Source organism: Eptatretus burgeri, chromosome 2 (assembly GCF_056783735.1).
Source record: "Eptatretus burgeri isolate ZD-2024b chromosome 2, Ebu_testis_v1, whole genome shotgun sequence".
NCBI classification, from domain to species: Eukaryota; Metazoa; Chordata; class Myxini; order Myxiniformes; family Myxinidae; genus Eptatretus; species Eptatretus burgeri.
This window is the reverse complement of record NC_140962.1, coordinates 158495457-158518062: the sequence shown is the minus strand read 5'-3', so window position 1 is coordinate 158518062 and position 22606 is coordinate 158495457. Positions and strand designations below refer to the sequence as shown.

The window sequence follows — 22606 nt, the reverse complement described above, 5'->3', positions numbered from 1 at the left end:
CCTGTTCCTTGTTCCTTGGTGTTTGTGGCGCACCCTCTCGACTGAATTTGTTTAAAGTGAAGTCCATTTCGGAAAAAGTGTCGGTTTTATTTTACAATCATCGGGATTTTGAATAAATTGTGAAATAACAATTGTGAATGTGGATATACTGTATGTGATTTAAATGTAGAAACGTGATTTGGAATGATTTTAATGATTTGATGATGCTTAGCACGTGGGGCAATTCACAGATAATAGATGATTCCCTCGGATGGACGTTGAAATATTGTTTTATTCGTCTGCGAATGTTGAGGTTACCTGAACTTGTGCTGGGAAGGCAATGGCAAACAACCCAGTGTAATCCTTTGATCGATTCAGTCAAGGTAAATTCATGATTTAATTTGATAGATGCTGAAGATTTAATTTTTCATTTATGGATTTTAAAAGGAAATATTTTATTGTTTTGACCAAAAAGTTGTTTAAGAGAGTTTGGATGTTTATTAGTCTGAAGTTTAAGATGCTTTTCTAAGACTGGGATAAAGATTGTGGAGGGTGTAGCTGCATGTGTCGACAGAGTGTTTGAGCTGGAATTTAAATGATATTTGACAAGTGATTTGACAAGTGATTTGACAATTTTTGTACAACTGTTTAAAATGATTTATTTGTTTTGATAAAGGAAAATGGATTCGTAATTGAGAAGGTCGGAGGAAGTGAGAGATGGTTTGTGTATGTGAGTTGGAAAATGGCAGCATGTTTGCTGTTTTGGTGAGAGAGAAGTGAACAGATGGAGAAATATCAGAGAATTAAACTGTCGATGGAAATAGCAAATGAGATGGATGTTTTGAGAATACGTACAACTGGGATTTCTGTATATTTTAGTATGTTGTTTTGGGAAATAACAAGGAAAGGGATTAAAATATTGATATGACATATAATGCAAGTTAAATGCTTCCATAAGAATCTTTGTTAGTCTTGTAGAACTACATGTGCCCATGACGTTTATTGATTGGTGTTTAATTGATGCTTTGTTTGTTTCGGAGTGTTGAAAGCAGTCTTTGAAGCAATGTACGATTTCATCTAAATGAAGTTTCCACACAAAGATTGGACGATGGGAGAAGCCAGATTTGGGTGATTGAGCATTCAACACATGATTATCCCTCCCCTTCCTGAGGAGATAAGATGGAGCAATGTGGGAAAAGAAAGAAAAAACCCACTAAGGAGAAGGTTGAGCAAAGTGTTCACGTCGGCATTGTGTGGTGCCTGCATGGAGGAATGTTCTCAGCCACACTTTCGATTACTGCTCTGCAAATACATCGTGAACTTGCTGTGGTTGCTTCAATGTATGACAGGCCTGGAGTTCCACACTGCGCTCCTTCAACCCAGTGTCCGGCCCAAGCTTGTACTCGCCCACATCTACCTTCTCCTCAGCTCAAGGAGTGCTTCGATTGTGTTTCCCGTGGGGTGCCGCTCTATCCACACCCTGACCTGTTTATCTTCTGACTTCGGGTAGCATGTTTTCAATGTGTGACACATGCTGATGAACAGGCCATAAACTAAATGGAAACTCACTCATTTTCTGATATGAACACTCGCTGCCATTGTTGATTGAACTTGAATAATGGAAATCTTTTCTCCTTCAGGAATGGGACATGGTAATCATGTGTCAGAAAAATTATTCAAATTTTCCTTAAAAAAAAAAACGGGGTAGTGTGGGGGAAAAACTTATATTAATGTATTTTAAATTGTAACAAATGGAGTTTCAGAAATGTAACTTTTATGCTGCAAGTTGAATTGGCTGTCATTTCTGGCCAAAAGACTTTTGCCCTAAATGATAAGAAATGTGTTGTTCTGGAGCAGAGTGACCGAGCTGATAAATGAACCTTTGCTTAGAAAATGTACGAAGTGGCTTTTCGTCTAAAGGACACGTCTACAGTCTGGGTGAATATCCCCCAACCTCTCTCTCTCATGGAAGTATAAAATGCTTTGAAATCTAAAAGTTTGAAGTACGAGCACGTGAGGAAGTATAGTTTCTCAGTGGCTCGTACTCCTTGGAACTGACCAAGTACCAAGTTAGAATAAAACTCTCTGATGTAATGTAGAAGTGAATTGAATCGGGTTGGTCTAACTGTTAACTAAAGTAAGAATAAATGAAATAGAACCAAATAATATTGCAAACAAATGGGGATTCTTAAGTTCATTGTACAAGGGTGAGAAGTGTATGGTGTATAATTAGGAAATAAATTGTTTCACAAGGAAGGACTTGTGTGGACATCAGTTTTATCAGTGTCGATAGGGTTTTTGTAGGATTTTATAATCAAATCGGACAAACATTAAACTCTGTCTGAAGTCAAATAGGATTCCACAATCGGTCAGTTAGAATCCTTCAGGAGGACAACGATCACAACAAGGTGGGTTAAAAAAAATCCACATCACCACCACCCTAACCACCAATCCAACACAATAACCACCAAGCCAACACCCTAACCACCAATCCAACACCAAAACCACCAAGCCAACACCATAACCACCAAGCCAACACCACAACCACCAAGCCAACACCAGAACCACCAAGCCAACACTATAACCACCAAGCCAACACCCTAACCACCAAGCCAACACCCTAACCACCAAGCCAACACCATAATCACCAAGCCATCATCCTAACCACCAAGCCATCACCCTAACCACCAAGCCAACACCATAACCACCAAGCCAACACCATAACCACCAAGCCAACACCATAACCACCAAGCCAACACCATAACCACCAAGCCAACACCCTAACCACCAAGCCAACACCATAACCACCAAGCCATCACCCTAACCACCAAGCCAACACCCTAACCACCAAGCCAACACCATAATCACCAAGCCATCACCCTAACCACCAAGCCACCACCATAACCACCAAGCCAACACCATAACCACCAAGCCATCACCCTAACCACCAAGCCACCACCCTAACCACCAAGCCAACACCATAACCACCAAGCCAACACCATAACCACCAAGCCACCACCCTAACCACCAAGCCAACAACAGGTGTTTTTCATTCCATGGCTACAAAATGTGGAGAAATTCCGACACTACAAGTATTATTGTGATAATCATTATTATAATGATTATTATATTTGTAATTATTATGATTGTCATCATGATTTTGATGACCCATAATATATAGTAAGTAATGTTGTGTTATTTGGTTTGTATAACCCTGTGTGTGTTTGTGGAGGAAACGAAATCACAGTTTGTACCCGAATCCCCTCCATCATGATGTTTATTTATATCCAAGACCTTCATCTTCATCAGATTCTTCTTTATCAAACATATTGTGGTTATTGTTGTTGAGGCACTCAGTCTGCAACCACACGGAGCACCACAAGGTCCGCTGTGTTTTCTACCTGTGCAGCGTGGTGACACACCTTTGTTTGTTTTACATGTACATGGTAATACCTGTGTACAGGTGGATGGTCCAGGTTGTCAAAAAACGATGAAGATGTGACAAAGACATGACGGTCCAAACGATCTCTTCATTCGAAGTTTTCTCGTTTTTAGTTCACGTGTTCGAAGAACAGAGATCTATTGCGATACCCCCGGCGTGAGCGTGAAAATGTTAAAGTTTTTGGTGCAAGTTATTTCCATTCTAATGTTTTTATCCACCACACTATTTGTTACTGATTACAATATACAAATACATATATTGCTTTAAAATTATTTGGATCAGACTTCACTGCAATGCTTTACGTAAAATATTATTAGACTCGTCTTTTAAAAACGATAAATGTATAAACAGGTGAGCATTGGGTGGCTTTGGCACCAACTCTGGTTAAAATAAGATCAATCCCCCAAAAATACTCCCATTACACCCCATAACAACTCCCCACCCCCCCTCTTCCATTACACCCCGTAACAACCCCCCCCCCTTCCCACCCTCTTCCATATGACCCCGTAACAACCCCCCTTCCCCACTCCCATCACAACCCCCCACCCTCCACCCCCCCTCTCTGAAGGAGCACCTTCGGCACCACGTGGTACGATCACCTGAGTTCGACACCACGGGTCCAACATTGGTGTTTAAATGGTGTAAATGGATCATTCGGGGTTTGGACCAAAAATGATCCACAAACGTCACGTTGAGAGTTCAGGTTCACCTTGATGTTTTCTTCTTCTTCTTCAACGTTACAACTTCACTCTTCACTTTAACCCTCATTTACCAAGGTCCACAAACATATCGATCACGTGATCTCAGAAAACATTCTTCGTTCCCTTTTTCATTTACGAACCTTCACCACAAGAGAATGAAACGTTGAATGTTCAAAATGATTTATGTGAAGCCGTTTATCATTCACACGAGTGGTGTATCAATCATTGTTCCTCATTCCCTCTTCATTCACCCCAATGATCCCCACACAGAACCAGCTGTCCCTTCCATTCCCCTCTCTGAACACAAGTGAAGTACAAAGTTCAACCAAAGGTTCATAATGGAGGTCAAGGTTCACCTCGAGAACGTCAGGGACACGATCAGGGATTATGACGTCACGATGTTTTTATTTCCCCCCAAAATCCCCTTCTCACTCACCTGAGGGTTTGTAACTTTGTTTGTGATTTCAGACCCTCCATCAACCCCTCCAGTCCCTCATCACCGATGGGATTCCGACTCAAACTGATGGGAAAGGAGGGAAAGAGAAAAACCCTGAGATTATCATTCTGTAAACAACATGGAGAACCTTGGGAATACTTTCACCATTTCAATAGTTATGTTTATAAATCATATCAACACCAGATAATGATGGGATTATAATCCAGTCCCTCCACATAAACAATTATATAATGATGGGATTATAATCCAGTCCCTCCACATAAACAATTATATAATTATGGGATTATAACCCAGTCCTTCCAAACAAACAATTATATAATTATGGGATTACAACCCAGTCCCTCCACATAAACCATGACATAATTATGGGATTATAATCCAGTCCCTCGACATAAACCATTACATAATTTTGAGATTATAACCCAGTCCCTCTCCATAAACAATTACATAATTGTGGGATTATAACCCAGTCCCTCTCTCAAAACAATTATATAATTATGGGATTATAACCCAGTCCTTCCACATAAACAATTATATAATTTTGGGATTATAACCCAGTCCCTCTGATAATTCTATAATTATTGGATTATAATGCAGTGCCTCTCCAGAAACAATTATATAATTATGGGATTAAAACCAGTCCCTCCACAAAAACCATTCCCTAATCATGGGATTAGAACCCATTCCCTCCACATAAACCATTACATAATTATGTGATTTTAACCCAGCCCCTCCACATGAAGAATTATATAATTGTGTTATTGTAACCCAGTTCCTCCATATGAATAATTATATAATTATGTGATTATAACCCAGTCCCTCCACATAAACAAGGACATAATTATGGGAGTATAGCCTCGGCCCACTCCGGAAACAATTCTATAATTATGGGATTTTTTCCCCAGTCCTTCTGCTGAAATAATTATATAATTTTGGGTTAGAGCCCAGTTCCTCTCCAGAAACAATTATATAATTCTGGGATCACAACCCAGTCCCTCTCCATAAACAATTATATAATTATGGGATCACAACCCAGTCCCTCTCCATAAACAATTATATAATTATGGGATTATAACGCAGTCCCTCGACATAAACCATAACATAATTATGGTATTATAACCCAGTCCCTCTCTATAAAAAAAATTTATTTAATTATTGGATGACAACCCAGTCCCTCCACATAAACAATTATATAATTATGGGATTATAACCTAGTTCTTCTCCAGAAACAATTATATAATTATGGGATTCTCACCCAGTCCCTCCACATAAACCATGACATAATTATGGTATTATAACCCAGTCCCTCCACATAAACCATTACATAATTATGGGATTATAACCCAGTCCCTCTCCATGAACATTTATATAATTATGGGATTATAACCTCGTCCCTCTCCATAAACAATTATATAAGTATTGGTTATCACCCAGTCCCTCCACATAAACCATTACATAATTTTGGGTTTATAACCCAATCCCTCTCCATAAACCATTCCATAATTATGGGATTATAACCCAATCCCTCTCCATAAGCCTTTACATAATTATGGTATTATAACCCAGTCCCTCCACATAAACCATGACATAATTATGGGATTATAACCCAGTCGCTCTCCATGAATAATTCTATAATTATGGGATTATCACCCAGTCCCTCCACATAAACCAATGTATAATTGAGGGATTATAACCCACTCCCTCTCCATAAAAATTCACGAATGATGGGATTAAAACCCAATTCCTCTCCAGAAACCATAACATAACTATGGGATTATAACCCAGTCCCTCTCCATAAACAATCATATAATTATTGGTTATAACCCAGTCCCTCGACATAAACCATGACATAATTATGGGATTATAACGCCATCCCTCTCCATAAACCATTACATAATTTTCGGTTTATAACCCAATCCCTCTCCATAAACCATTCCATAATTATGGGATTATAACCCAATCCTTCTCCATAAGCCTTTACATAATTATGGTATTATAACCCAGTCCCTCCACATAAACCATGACATAATTATGGGATTATAACCCAGTCGCTCTCCACGAACAATTCTATAATTATGGAATTATCACCAAGTCCCTCCACATAAACCAATGTATAATTGAGGGATTATAACCCACTCCCTCTCCATAAACAATTCCCAAATGATGGGATTAAAACCCAATTCCTCTACAGAAACCATAACATAACTATGGGATTATAACCTAGTCCCTCTCCAAAAATAATCATATAATTATTGGTTATAACCCAGTCGCTCGACATAAACCATGACATAATTATGGGATTATAACCCAGTCCCTCTCCATAAACAATTACATAATATTTGGTTATAACCCAGTCACCCACATAAACCATTACATAATTATGGGTTTATAACCCAGTTCCTCTCCATAAACCATAACAAAATTATTGGTTATAACCCAGTCCCTCTCAATAAACCATTGCATAATTATGGGGTTATTACCCAGTCCCTCCACAAAAACCATTACTTCATTATGGGTTTATACCTCAGGCCCTCTCCATAAACCATTGCATAATTATGGGTTTATAACCCAGTCCCTCCACAAAACACATTGCATAATTATGGGATTATAACCCAGTCCCTCTTCATAAACAATTACATAATTATTGGTTATAGCCCAGTCACCCACATAAACCATGACATAATAATGGGATTATAACCCAATCCCTCCGATGAAGAATTACAAAATGATGGGTTGACAACCCAGTCCGTCCTAAAAACCATGACATAATTATGGGATTATAACCCAGTCCCTCTTCATAAACAATTACGTAATTATTGGTTATAGCCCAGTCACCCACATAAACCATGACATAATAATGGGATTATAACCCAATCCCTCCGATGAAGAATTACAAAATGATGGGTTGACAACCCAGTCCGTCCTAAAAACCATGACATAATTATGGGATTATAACCCAGTTCCTCCACATAAACCATGTCATAATTATGGGATGAAAACCCAATCCCTCGACACATAATTATTTCATTGTGGGATGACAACCCAGTCTCTCCATTGAAACACTGATATAATTATGAAATCATTTCCCAGTCCCCCCACATAAATAATCATATAATTATGGGATTGTAACCCAGTCCCTCCACATAAACAATGACATAATTATGGGATGATAACCCAGTCCCTCCACATAAAACATAAGATAATAAAGGGATTATAACCCAGACCCTCGTCTGAACAATTTTTCAATTATGGGATTATTACCAAGACCTCCAAATTAACAGCAACACAATGATGGGATTATAACCCACTCTCTTCTAAAACAATGATATAATTATGTGATTATAACCCAGTTCCTCCATATTAATAATTATATAATTATGTGCGCAAAACCCAGTCCCCCCACATGAACAATGACATAATTATGGGATTATAACCCAGTCCCTCTTCCAAAACAATTCTATAATTATGGGATTATAACCCAGTCGCTCTCCAGAAACAATTATATAATTATGGGATCACAACCCAGTCCCTCTCCAGAAACAATTATATAATAATGGGATTATAACCCAGTCCCTCCACATAAACCATTACATAATTATGGGATTATAACCTTGTCCCTCTCCATAAACAATTATAAAATTATGGGATGACAACCCAGTCCTTCCAAATAAACAATCATATAATTATGGGATTATAACCTCGCCCCTCTCCATAAACAATTATATAATTATTGGTTATCACCTAGTCCCTCCACACAAACCATGACATAATTATGGTATTATAACCCAGTCCCTCCACAGAAACCATAACATAATTATGGGATTATAACCCAGTCCCTCCACATAAACCATGACATAATTATGGGATTAAAACCCAATCCCTCCGATAAAGAATTATAAAATGATGGGTTGACAACCCAGTCCGTCCTAAAAACCATGACATAATTATGGGATTATAACCCAGTTCCTCCACATAAACCATGTCATAATTATGGGATGAAAACCCAGTCTCTCCACTGAAACACTGATATAATTATGAAATCATTTCCCAGTCCCCCCACAGAAACAATCATATAATTATGGGATTGTGACCCAGTCCCTCCACATAAAACATCAGATAATAAAGGGATTATAACCCAGTCCCTCGTCTGAACAATTATATCATTATGGGATTATTACCAAGACCTCCACATTAACAGCAACACAATGATGGGATAAAAACCCACTCTCTCCTAAAACAATGATATAATTATGTGATTATAACGCAGTTCCTCCATATTAATAATTATATAATTATGTGCTTAAAACCCAGTCCCCCCACATGAACAATTTTATAATTATGGGATTATAACCCAGTCCCTCTGCCAAAACAATTTTATAATTATGGGATTATAACCCAGTCCCTCTCCATAAACAATTCCATAATTATGGGATTATAACCTCGTCCCTCTATATAAACAATTATATAATTCTGGGTTTATAACCCAGTTCCTCTCCATAAACAATTCTATAATTACGGGATGTTACCCAGTCCCTCTCTTTCAACAATTATAAAATTATGGGATGACAACCCAGTCCCTCCACATAAACAATTATATAATTATGGGATTCCAACCAAGTCCCTCTCCAGAAACAATTATATAATTATGGGATTATCACCCAGTCCGTCTCCATAAACACTTTTATAATTATGGGATATAACCCAGTCCGTCTCCATAAACACTTTTATAATTATGGGATTATAACCCAGTCCGTCTCCATAAACACTTTTATAATTATGGGATTATCACCCAGTCCGTCTCCATAAACACTTTTATAATGATGGGATTATAACCCAGTCTGTCTCCATAAACACTTTTATAATTATGGGATTATCACCCAGTCTGTCTCCATAAACACTTTTATAATTATGAGATTATAACCCAGTCCCTCCACAAAAACCATGACATAATTATGAGATTATCACCCAGTATCTCTCCATTAACAATTGTATAATTATGAGAGGATAAGCCAGTCCCTCTCCAGAAACAATTATATAATTTTGGGATTATAACCCACTCCCTCTCCATAAACAATTCTCGAATGATTGGATTAAAACCCAGTACCTCTCCATCAACGATTACATAATTATGGGTTTGAACCCAGTCCCTCTCCATAAGCCATTACATAATTATGAGATTATAACCCAGTCCCTCCACATAAACCATGAGATAATAATGGGATTATAACCCAATCCCTCCGATAAACAATTATATAATAATGGGTTCACAACCCAGTCCGTCCTAAAAACCATAACATAATTATGGGATTATAACCCAGTTCCTCTCCATAAACAATTCTATAATTATGGGATTACAACCCAGTTCCTCCACATAAACCATGACATAATTATGGGATGATAACCCAATCCCTTCGATAAACAATTATACAATGATGGGTTGACAACCCAGTGCGTCCTGCAAACCATGACGTAATGATGGGGTTATAACCCAGTTCCTCTCCATAAACAATTCTATAATTATGGGATTACAACCCAGTCCCTCAACAAAAACCATGACATAATTCTGGGATTATAACCCAGTCCCTCTCCATAAACAATTCTGTAATTATGGGATTATAACGCAATCCCTCTCCATAAACAATTATATAATTATGGGATCACAACCCAGTCCCTCTCCATCAACAATTATATAATTATGGGATCATAACCCAGTCCCTCTCCATCAACAATTATATAATTATGGGATCATAACCCAGTCCCTCTCCAGAAACAATTATATAATTATGGGATAACAACCCAGTCCCTCCACATAAACCATGACATAATTATGGGATTATAATCCAGTCCCTCGAAATAAACCATGACAAATTTTGGGATTATAACCCAGTCCGTCTCAAAAAGAATGAAATAATTATGGGATTATAACCCAGTCCCTCTCTCAAAACAATTATATAATTATGGGATTATAACCCAGTCCCTCTCCATAAAGCATTACATAATTATGGGCTTATAACCCAGTCCCTCCACAAAAACAATTATATAATTATGGGAATATAATCCAGTCCCTCTCTCTAAACAATTATATAATTATGGGATAACAACCCAGTCCCTCCACATAAACAATTATATAATTATGGGATTATAACCCAGTCCCTCTGATAATTCTATAATTATAGGATTACAACGCAGTCCCTCTCTATGAACAATTATATAATGATGGCATGATAACTCAGATCCTCATCAGAAACCATTACATAATTATGGGATTATATCCCAGTCCCTTTCACATGAACCATTTCATAATTATGGGATTATAACCCAGTCCCTCTACATGAACAATTATATAACAATGGGATTATAACCCAGTCCCTCCACATAAACCAATATATAATTGTGGGATTATAACCCACTCCCTCTCCATTAACAATTATATAATTATGGGATTATAACCCAGTTCCTCTCCAGAAACCATTACATAATTATGGGATTATAACTCAGTCCCTCTCCATTAACAATGACATAATTATTGGTTAAAACCCAGTCCCTCCACATAAACAATTACATAATTATGGGGTTATAACCCAATCCCTCCGATAATATAATGATGGGTTGACAACCCAGTCCGTCCTAAAAACCATGACATAATTGCGGTATTACAAGGCAGACCATCTCCATAAGCAATTCTGTAATTATGGGATAACAACCCAGTTCCTCCACATAAACCATGATATAATAATGGGATTATAACACAGACCCTCCACAAAAACCATTACATAATTATCGGATTATAACCCAGTCCCTCTCTCTAAACAATTTTATAATTATGGGATTATAAGCCAGTCCCTACACATAATCCATTACATAATTATGGGATGATAACCCAGTCCATCGATAAACAATTACATAATTATGGAATTATTACCCAGTCCCTTTCTCAAAACAATTATATAATTATGGGATTATAACCCAGTCCCTCCACATAAACCATTACATAATTATGGGATTATATCCCAGTTGCTCTCTCAAAACAATTTTATAATTATGGGATTATAATCCAGTGTCTCTCCAAAAGCAATAATGTAATTATGGGATGACAACCCAGTCCCTCCACATAAACCATGATATAATTATGGGATTAATACCCAGTCCCTCTCCGTAAGCAAAAATATAATTTTGGGATTATAACCTCGTCCCTCTCCATGAACAATTTTATTATTATGGGATTTTTACCAGTCCCTCCACATAAAGCATGACATAATTATGGTATTATAACCCAGTCCCTCCACATAAAGCATGACATAATTATGGTATTATAACCCAGTCCCTCCACAAAAGCATGACATAATTATGGGATTATAACCCAGTCCCTCTCCATGAACAATTATATAATTATGGGCTTATAACCCAGTCCCTCCACAGAAACAAATATATAATTGTGGGATTACAACCCACTCCCTCTCCATAAACAATTCTCGAATGATGGGATGAAAACCCAGTTCCTCTCCACAAGCGATTACATAAATATGGGTTTATAACAAAGTCCCTCTCCATAAACCATGACATAATGATGGGATTATAACCAAGTCCCTCCACATAAACAGCAACACAATTATGGGATGATAACTCAGTCCCTCCTAAAACAATGATATAATTATGGTATTGAAACCCAGTTCCTCCATATCAATAATTATATAATGATGTGATTATAACCCAGTCCTTTCATATAAATAATTACAAAATTATGTGATTGTAACCCAGTCCGTCTTTGAACAATAACATAATTATGATATTATAACCCAGTCCCTCTGTGAACAATTACATAATTATGGGGTTATAAACCAGTCCGTCTCTAAACAATTCCATAATTATGGGATTATAACCCAGTCCCCCTCTCAAAACAATTATATAATTATGGGATGACAAACCAGTCCCTCCACATAAGCAATTATATAGTTATGGGATTATAACCCAGTCCCTTTCCAGAAACAATTATATAATTATGGGATTATCACCCAGGCCCTCTCCATAAACAATCATATAATTGTGGGATTATAACCCAGTTACTCTCCATGAACAATTATATAATTACGGCATTATAACTCAGTTCCTTTCCAGAAACCATTACATAATTATGGTATTATAACCCAGTCCCTCCACATAAACCATTTCATAATTTTGGGATTATAACCCAGTCCCTCTCTATAAACCATTACATAATTTTGGGTTAATAACCCAGTCCCTCTCTATAAACCATTACATAATTATGGGATTATAGCCCAGTCCCTCTCCATGAACAATTATATAATTATGGTATTATAACCCAGTCGCTCTCGATTAACAATGACATAATTATTCGTTAAAACCCAGTCCCTCCGCATAAACCATGATATAATTTTGGGATTATAACCCAGTCCCTCTCTCTAAACAATTATATAATTATGGGATTATAACCCAGTCCCTCCACATAAATAACGATATAATTATGGGATTAAAACGCAGTCCCTCCACATAAACCACTTCATAATTATGGGATTATAACAGAGTCCATCTATAAACAATTACATAATTATGGGATTACAGCCCAGTCCCTCTCTCAAAACAATTATATAATTATGTGATTATAACCCAGGTCCTCCACATAAACCATTTCATAATTATGGGATTATAACTCAGTTCCTCTCTCAAAACAATTTTATATTTATGGGATTATAATCCAGTGTCTCTCCAGAAACAATAATATAATTTTGGGTTCCAGCCCATTTACTCTCCACAAACAATTATATAATTCTGGGATCACAACCCAGATCCTCTCCATAAACAATTATATAATTGTGGGATTATAATCCACTCCCTCTCCATAAACAATTCTCGAATGATGGGATGAAAACCCAGTTCCTCTCCAGAAGCCATTCCATAATTATGGGTTTCGAACCAAGTCCCTCTCCAGAAACCATGACATTATGATGGGATTATCACGCAGTCCCTCTCCATAAACAAATATATAATTTTGGGATTATAACCTTGTCCCTCTCCATAAACAATTTTATTATAATGGGATTTTTACCCAGTCCCTCCATATAAACCAATACATAATTATTGGATTATAACCCAGTTCCTCTCCATGAACAATTTCTAATTATGGGCTTCCAACCCAGTCCCTCCACATAAACAATTATATAATTATGGGATTATAACCCAGTTCCTCACCATAAACAATTATATAATTATGGGATTATAAACTAGTCCCTCCACAAAAACCATTACATAATTATGGGATTATAACCCATTCCCTCCACATAAACCATGACATAATTATGGGATAATAACCCAGTCCCTCCACATGAACCAATATATAATTATGGGATTATAACCCAGTCACTCTCTATCAACAATTATATAACTATGGGATTATAACCCAGTCACTCTCGATAAACAATTATATAATTATGGGATTATAACCCAGTCCCATGATAATTCTATAATTATAGGATTATAACCTAGTCCCTCTTCAGAAACAATTATATAATTATGGATAGTCACCCAGTCCCTCGACATAAACAATTATATAATTCTGGGATTATAACCCAGTCCCTCCACAAAAACCATGACATAATTATGGGATTATAACCCAGTCCCTCTCCATGAACAATTATATAATTACGGCATTATAACTCAGTCCCTCTCCAGAAACCATTACATAATTATGGTATTTTCCCCAGTCCCTCCACATAAACCATTTCATAATTTTGGGATTATAACCCAGTCCCTCTCTATAAACCATTACATAATTATGGGTTAATAACCCACTCCCTCTCCATAAACCATTACATAATTATGGGATTATAACAGAGTCCATCTATAAACAATTACATAATTTTTTTTTTTTTTTTTTTTTTTTTTTTGTATACCTTGGTCGAGGCTCGTATGAGAGCTAACACACAACTCACAGCAAGGAGGCATGAGACAAGAGGGGTGGGAGTGGAAGGGACAAAACATTGGGGAACAGACACAGGTGAACTGTGGAAGGGAGAGGGATGGGGATGGGACGGGGAACATGGCGAGGAGAAGATGGACATTACAGGGACTTTCAGGAAGGAAAGCAGGAGAATTGAAGGAAGTGGGCTTGGGTGGATTATCGGGGGTAGAAAAGATCGAGGATTTGGATGGGGGAAGATAAGAGGTGGTGGTGAACAGCTGTTTTGAAAGCCTGGAGGGAAGAATGGGAAAGAATAGAGTGAGGAAGTTTATTCCAAAGGCGGGAAAAAAGAGGAATGAAAGAGTGAAGATGAGCAGTGATTCGTGATTTTGGTAGTTTTACCAGAAGGGGGTTGTTGGCGGACCTTGAGCGCCCTGTGGAAATGTGGTTGGGACAAATCGCAGAGAGAGCAGGGGGGGCAAGGCTGGAGAGGAGTCGGTAGAAGACAGAAAGACCACCGACCAACCTGCGGTGATTGAGTGAGAGGCCCAAAGACTCAGCTTCATTGCGGGAGATGCCAATGATCTTAAAAGCCCTGGTTTCGACAGCGTGAAGTCGAGAAAGGTGGGAGGCAGGAGCACCAGCCCAGAGGGGAGAGCAGTACTCCATCAGGCTACGGACAAAAGCTTTGTAAGTAGTCAGGACCTCAAGAGGGCCGAGGAAGGACTTTGCACGACGGAGGATTCCCAGTCGGCGACTGGCTTTTGAGGCAAGGTTGGAAATGTGACTTTCCCAGGAAAGGTCATGGCAGATAGTGAGACCCAGAAGCTTGAAAGAAAAGACTTCTTCCAGTGGATTGTTGAGAAAGTGGATGGGGGGGTTTGTGTAATTATGGGATTATAGCCCAGTCCCTCTCCATGAACAATTATATAATTATGGTATTATAACCCAGTCGCTCTCGATTAACAATGACATAATTATTCGTTAAAACCCAGTCCCTCCGCATAAACCATGATATAATTTTGGGATTATAAACCAGTCCCTCTCTCTAAACAATTATATAATTATGGGATTATAACCCAGTCCCTCCACATAAATAATGATATAATTATGGGATTAAAACGCAGTCCCTCCACTTAAACCATTTCATAATTATGGGATTATAACAGAGTCCATCTATAAACAATTACATAATTATGGGATTATAGCCCAGTCCCTCTCTCAAAACAATTATATAATTATGGGATTATAACCCAGTCCCGCCACATAAACCATTTCCTAATTATGGGATTATAACTCAGTTCCTCTCTCAAAACAATTTTATATTTATGGGATTATAATCCAGTGTCTCTCCAGAAACAATTATATAATTTTGGGTTCCAGCCCATTTCCTCTCCACAAACAATTATATAATTCTGGGATCACAACCCGGACCCTCTCCATAAACAATTATATAATTGTGGGATTATAATCCACTGCCTCTCCATAAACAATTCTCGAATGATGGGATGAAAACCCAGTTCCTCTCCATAAACAAATATATAATTTTGGGATTATAACCTTGTCCCTCTCCAAAAACAATTTTATTATTATGGGATTTTTACCCAGTCCCTCCATATAAACCAGTACATAATTATGGGATTATAACCCAGTTCCTCTCCATGAACAATTTCTAATTATGGGCTTCCAACCCAGTCCCTCCACAAAAACCAATATATAATTGTGGGATTATAACCCACTCCCTCTCCATAAACAATTCTATAATTATGGGATTATAATCAAGTCCCTCTCCATAAATCATGACATAAAGATGGGATTATAACCAAGTCCCTCCACATTAACAGCAACACAATTATGGGATGATAAACAAGTCCCTCCTAAAGCAATGAAATAATTCTGGGATTGAAACCCAGTTCCTCCAAATAAATAATTATATAATGATGTGATTATAACACAGTCCCTTCATATAAATAATTACATAATTACTTGATTGCAACCCAGTCCCTCCACGTTAACCATGACATAATCATGGGATTATACCCCAATCCCTCTCCGTCAACAATTCTATAAATATCGGATTATAACCCAGTCCCTCTCCACAAACAATTATATAAATATGGGATCACAACCCAGTATCTCTCCAAAAACAATTATATAATTTTGGGATTATAACCCAGTCCTTCTCCATAAACAATTATATAATTTTGGGATTATAAGCTTGTTCCTCTCCATAAACAATTTTATTATTATGGGATTTTTACCCAGTCCCTCCATATAAACCAGTACATAATTATGGGATTATAACCCAGTTCCTCTCCATGAACAATTTCTAATTATGGGCTTCCAACCCAGTCCCTCCACAAAAACCAATATATAATTGTGGGATTATAACACACTCCCTCTCCATAAACAATTCTCGAATGATGAGATTAAAACCCAGTTCCTCTCCAGAAGCCATTACATAATGATGGGATTATAATCAAGTTCCTCTCCATAAATCATGACATAAAGATGGGATTATAACCAAGTCCATCCACATTCACAGCAACACAATTATGGGAAGATAAACCAGTCCCTCCTAAAGCAATGAAATAATTCTGGGATTGAAACCCAGTTCCTCCAAATAAATAATTATATAATGATGTGATTATAACCCAGTCCCTTCATATAAATAATTACATAATTACTTGATTGCAACCCAGTCCCTCCACGTTAACCATGACATAATCATGGGATTATACCCCAATCCCTCTCCGTCAACAATTCTATAAATATCGGATTATAACCCAGTCCCTCTCCACAAACAATTATATAAATATGGGATCACAACCCAGTATCTCTCCAAAAACAATTGTATAATTTTGGGATGATAACCCAGTCCTCCTCCATAAACAATTATATAATTATGGGATAACAACCCAGTACCTCCACATAAACCATGCCATAATTCTGGGATTATAACTCAATCGCTCTCCATAAACAACTCCATAATTATGGGATAACAACCCAGACCCTCCACATAAACCATTACTTAATTATGGGTTTATAACCCAGTCCGTCTTTGAACAATAACATAATTATGATATTATAAACCAATCCGTCTATAAACAATTCCATAATTATGGGATTATATCCCAGTCCCTCTCTCAAAACAATTATATAATTATGGGATTATAACCCCGTCTCTCTCTATAAACAATTATATAATGATGAAATGACAAACCAGTCCCTCTCCATGAACAATTACATAATTATGGGATTATAACCCAGTCCCTCCACTTAAACCAATGTATAATTGAGGGATTATAAACCACTCCCTCTCCATTAACAATTCTCGAATGATGGGATTATAACCCAGTCCCTCTCCAGAAACAATTATATAATTCTGGGATTGTAACCCAGTCCCTCCACAAAACCCATGACATAATTATGGGATTATAACCCAGTCCCTCTCCATTAACAATTATATAATTATGGCATTATAACTCAGTTCCTCCCCAGAAACGATTACATAATTATTGGATTATATCCCAGTCCCTTCACATAAACCATGACATAATTATGGTATTATAACCCAGTCCCTCCACATAAACCATTTCATAATTATGGGTTTATAACCCACTCCCTCTCCATGAACAATAATATAACAATGGGGTTATAACCCAGTCCCTCCACATAAACCAATATATAATTGTGGGATTATAACTCACACCCTCTCGATAAACAATTCTCGAATGATGGGATGAAAACCCAGTTCCTCTCCATAAACGATTACATAATTATAGGATTATAACCCAGTCCCTCTCCATGAACAATAATATAACAATGGGGTTATAACCCAGTCCCTCCACATAGACCAATATATAATTGTGGGATTATAACTCACTCCCTCTCCATAAACAATTCTCGAATGATGGGATTAAAACTCAGTTCCTCTCCAGAAACCATTACATAATTATGGGTTTATAATTCAGTCCCTCTCCAGAAACCATTACATAATTATGGGTTTATAACCCAGTCCCTCTCCATAAACCATTACATAATTATGGGATTATAACCTAATCCCTCTGATAAACAATTATATAATGATGGGTTGACAACCCAGTCCGTCCTAAAAACCATGACATAATTATGGGATTATATACAACGCAGTCCCTCTCCATCAATAATTATATAATTATGGGATTATAACCCAGTCCCTCCACATAAACCATGACATAAATATGGGATTATAACCCAGTCCCTACACATATACCTTTGCATAATTATGCGATTATAACCCATTCCCTCTCCATGAACAATTATATAATTATGGGATTATAACCCATCTCTCCATAAACAATTGTTGAATGATGGGATTAAAACCCAGGACCACTCCATAAACCATTACATAATTATGGGTTTATAACCCAGTCCCTCTCCATAAACCACATTACATAATATGGGATTATAACTCAGTCCCTCTCCATAAACAATGACAAAATTATCGGTAATAACCCAGTCCCTCCACACAAACCATGACATAATTATGGGATTATAACCCAATCCCTCCAATGAACAATTATATAATGATGGGATTAAAACCCAGTCCTTCTCCATAAACAATTCTATTATTGTGGGATTATAAACATGGCCTTCCGCATAAGCAATTACATAATTATAGGATGATAACCAAGTCCCTGGACACACAATTATTTCATTATGGGATGATAACCCAGTCTCTCCACATAAACAATGATATAATGATGGGATCATTAGCTTGTTCCTCCTCATAAATAATCATATAATTATGGGATTATATCCCAATCCCTCCACATAAACAATGATATAATTATGGGATGATAACGCAGTCCCTCCACATAAAACATAACATAATAAAGGGATTATAACCCAGTCCCTCCTCTGAACAATTATATCATTATGGGATATTACCAAGACCTCCACCTAAACAGCAACACAATGATGGGATTATAACCCAGTCTCTCCTAAAACAATGATATCATTATGTGATTATAACCCAGTCCCTCAACATAAATAATTATGTTATTATAACCCAGTTCCTCCATATTAATAATTACATAATTATGTGATTTTAACCCAGTATCTCCACATAAACAAGGAGATAATTATGGGATTATAACCTCGGCCCTCTCCCGAAACAATTCTATAATTATGGGATTATAACCCAGTCCATCTCCAGAAACAATTATATAATTCTGGGATCACAACCCAGTCCCTCTCCATAAACAATTATATAATTATGGGATTACAACCTAGTCCCTCTTCATAAACAATTATATAATAATGGGATTGTAACCCAGTCCCTCCACAAAAACCATTACATAATTATGCGGATAATAACCCTGTCCCTCTCTGTAAACAATTACATAATTATGGGATGAAACACAGTTCCTCTCTCAAAACAATTATATAATTATAATCCAGTCCCTTTCTATAAACAATTATATAATTAGGGGATGACAACCCAGTCATTCCACATTAATAATTATATAATTATGGGATTATAACCCAGTCCCTCTCCATAAACAATTATATATTAATGGGATTACAACCCAGTCCCTCCACATTAACCATGACAAAATTATGGGATTATAATCCAGTCCCTCTCCATAAACAATTGTATAATTCTGGGATGATCACCCAGTTCCTCTCCATAAACAATTATATAATTATGGGATTATAACCCAGTCCCTCCAAATAAACCATTCCATAATTATGGGATTTTTTACTCAGTCCCCCTCCATCAACAATTCTCGAATGATGGGATTAAAACCTAGTCCCTCTCCATAAACAATTACATAATTATGGGATGAAAAGCCAGTCCCTCCACATAAACCATGACATAATTCTGGGATTATAATCCAATCCCTCTCCATAAACCATTACATAATTATGGGATTATAACCCAGTCCCTCTCCATAAACAATTATATGATTGTGGGATTATAACCAAGTCCCTCCATTTCAACAATTATAAGTGTCTGGTTTGTCAACAGACAACGGACACTTCATTCTGGTTTCTCCCCCTCGACCCCCCAGATGTAAAGATCGTTATATCAATTGTCCCGCCATTTATAAAGTGTGAGACACTGTTTGTGGAGCTGCCTCGGTTTGGTCCTGTCGTGTCCCAGATCAAAATGTTACTTTGGCCTGTCGGAACGAACAGGTGAATCACATCGTCTCTTTCCCGCGACGTGTTAATTGTACTTCCACATCGAACGCTGATAAAGTATAAAACGTAGTTTTTTAATTTCGTATCAATAACCACGATTACCAAGACTACTCATCAACGGAAACGTTAAAAGGATTAACTTCTGGAAACTTCGGATATTTCAACGTTTCTGTCCCAAATCGGCATCAGACATCCTCTCCCGCCAATACTGCTTCACCTCCAACTCCCAACATTGTCATGAGCACGACCCCGGTTACTGTGACAGACGATACAATATCAACCTCAAACCCTCCTGATAATATGAACATCTGTGATGGTTTTCCGGTCGTTTCCTCATTGAGGAAGAGGAAAACTCCTCAAGATTCATCAACACCTCGTAAAGAGAAGGTGGTAATTATCGAGTTAGAAACACCGGGATCGTTTCTCTCTGACCAGACGATGACGAGCAACCGGTACGAATCCCTCGCACATGAGAATGCAGACTCTCTACCTGTACCTGAGATGTTCCCCCAAAATGCTATGGAGGTAAATTATACTCCATCTCTGGAAAACATTAAAAGTAAAACTGTTCCGTCTCCCTCTCGTGTGAATGAGGACGAACTCCATCGAGACTCCATTAAAAAAATAAAAGGAAAAAATAACACCGCAAAGCGGGCGTAACCCCTCAGCCCCTTGACGCAAACCGATTTCAAGATGGTGGCCATATAGAAAATCGTAGCACGGCAGACGCTCACACGCACGCACACACACAACACCAGATCAAGTGCAAGTAGAAAAAAAAGAAGAAAAAAGAAAAGAAAAGCAGAGCACCCCATCTGTGATGTCATTTAACATTTATTTTTGCTTTGCAAAATAAAATAAAAAATAAAATCAATTTGTCAAGCCGTTCTCAAGTTATTGTCCGGAAACCAAATTCAAGATGGCTGCCCTCACCGCCATATTGGATATCGCATCGCACTGAATGTCGAAAGGAACCTTCCGAAACCCAGCCCCAACACACCCAGCAAAAATGGATTTAATCGGACAAGGCGTTCTCCTCGAAATTGACGGAAACAAAAAGTTGACACGCCTGGACAGACAACGCCTATGATGACAATACCACTGAGCCCAATTCGGGCCGAGGGGTAAAAAACCGATCATACCCTCAGTGCCCCGCTTCCTCTCCCCCCTTCTTCACAATGCCCTAATTTACCAAATAACGACCTTCGAACCCCAACAGTGTCTGTGCCAGCTGTTTTACATCACGTGTTTGAACAGACCAATAAAACTGAAGAAGAACCTGAAATTATCCAACCTGTCACAGATTCCCCAATTCCCCCAACACTACCCGAGGTTCCTCCAATTCCTCTACTCCCTTTCTGCTCCTATTAACCCCTCACACTACCCGAGGTTCCTCCAACTCCTCTACCCCCTTCTGCTCCTATTAACCCCCCACAATACCCGAGATTCTTCCAATTCCTCTACCCCCTCGTTCTTCTATTCATATGGAGCAGGCTGACAACAACACACCACAAGTTACTCCAGATCCTGACGAACCAGTAATTGAAAGTTTCCCGGATTGTGGTTCCGACATGTCTGAAAGGGAATCTTATGAAATGGAGGTTTTCCCCACAACAAACGAATCAAACGTATCAACAACCCAAATTTTGTAAATCCTGAACCACACTTTCAGGAAAAGACAAATCGATATCAAAGATCATTTTCCTGACCTGCACGGGTTATATCCCATCCCAGACCGGCTAAATTACCAACCAATGTAATAAGATATTTTCATTCCATGATCTCTGGTGTTAACAAAACCCCATGCCCCATAGATTTACCTGGTGTCAGGTTTCAAATAACCAGATATCCTGAGCTCGGCTTCAACGGATCGATGTAAATTCACCCTTTATCAATCTCTCCCCCACCACAGGAATTTC

General features: G+C 37.8%; 1 protein-coding gene across 26 annotated transcripts in view; it reads right to left on the bottom strand.

Moving 5' to 3' along the window:
* The window catches only part of LOC147033690 (NACHT, LRR and PYD domains-containing protein 12-like), a 1146930-nt gene that overhangs the window by 510519 nt on the left and 613805 nt on the right, over positions 1-22606 (bottom strand). For 17 of the 26 annotated variants that reach the window (XM_085871777.1, XM_085871800.1, XM_085871791.1 and 14 more), the window contains one exon: positions 4559-4642. The exons of the other annotated variants lie outside the window; for them this stretch is intronic. In XM_085871777.1, the coding sequence (XP_085727903.1) occupies positions 4559-4642 (84 nt within the window). The remainder of the gene's footprint in view (positions 1-4558; positions 4643-22606) is intronic. 26 annotated transcript variants of the gene reach the window in all.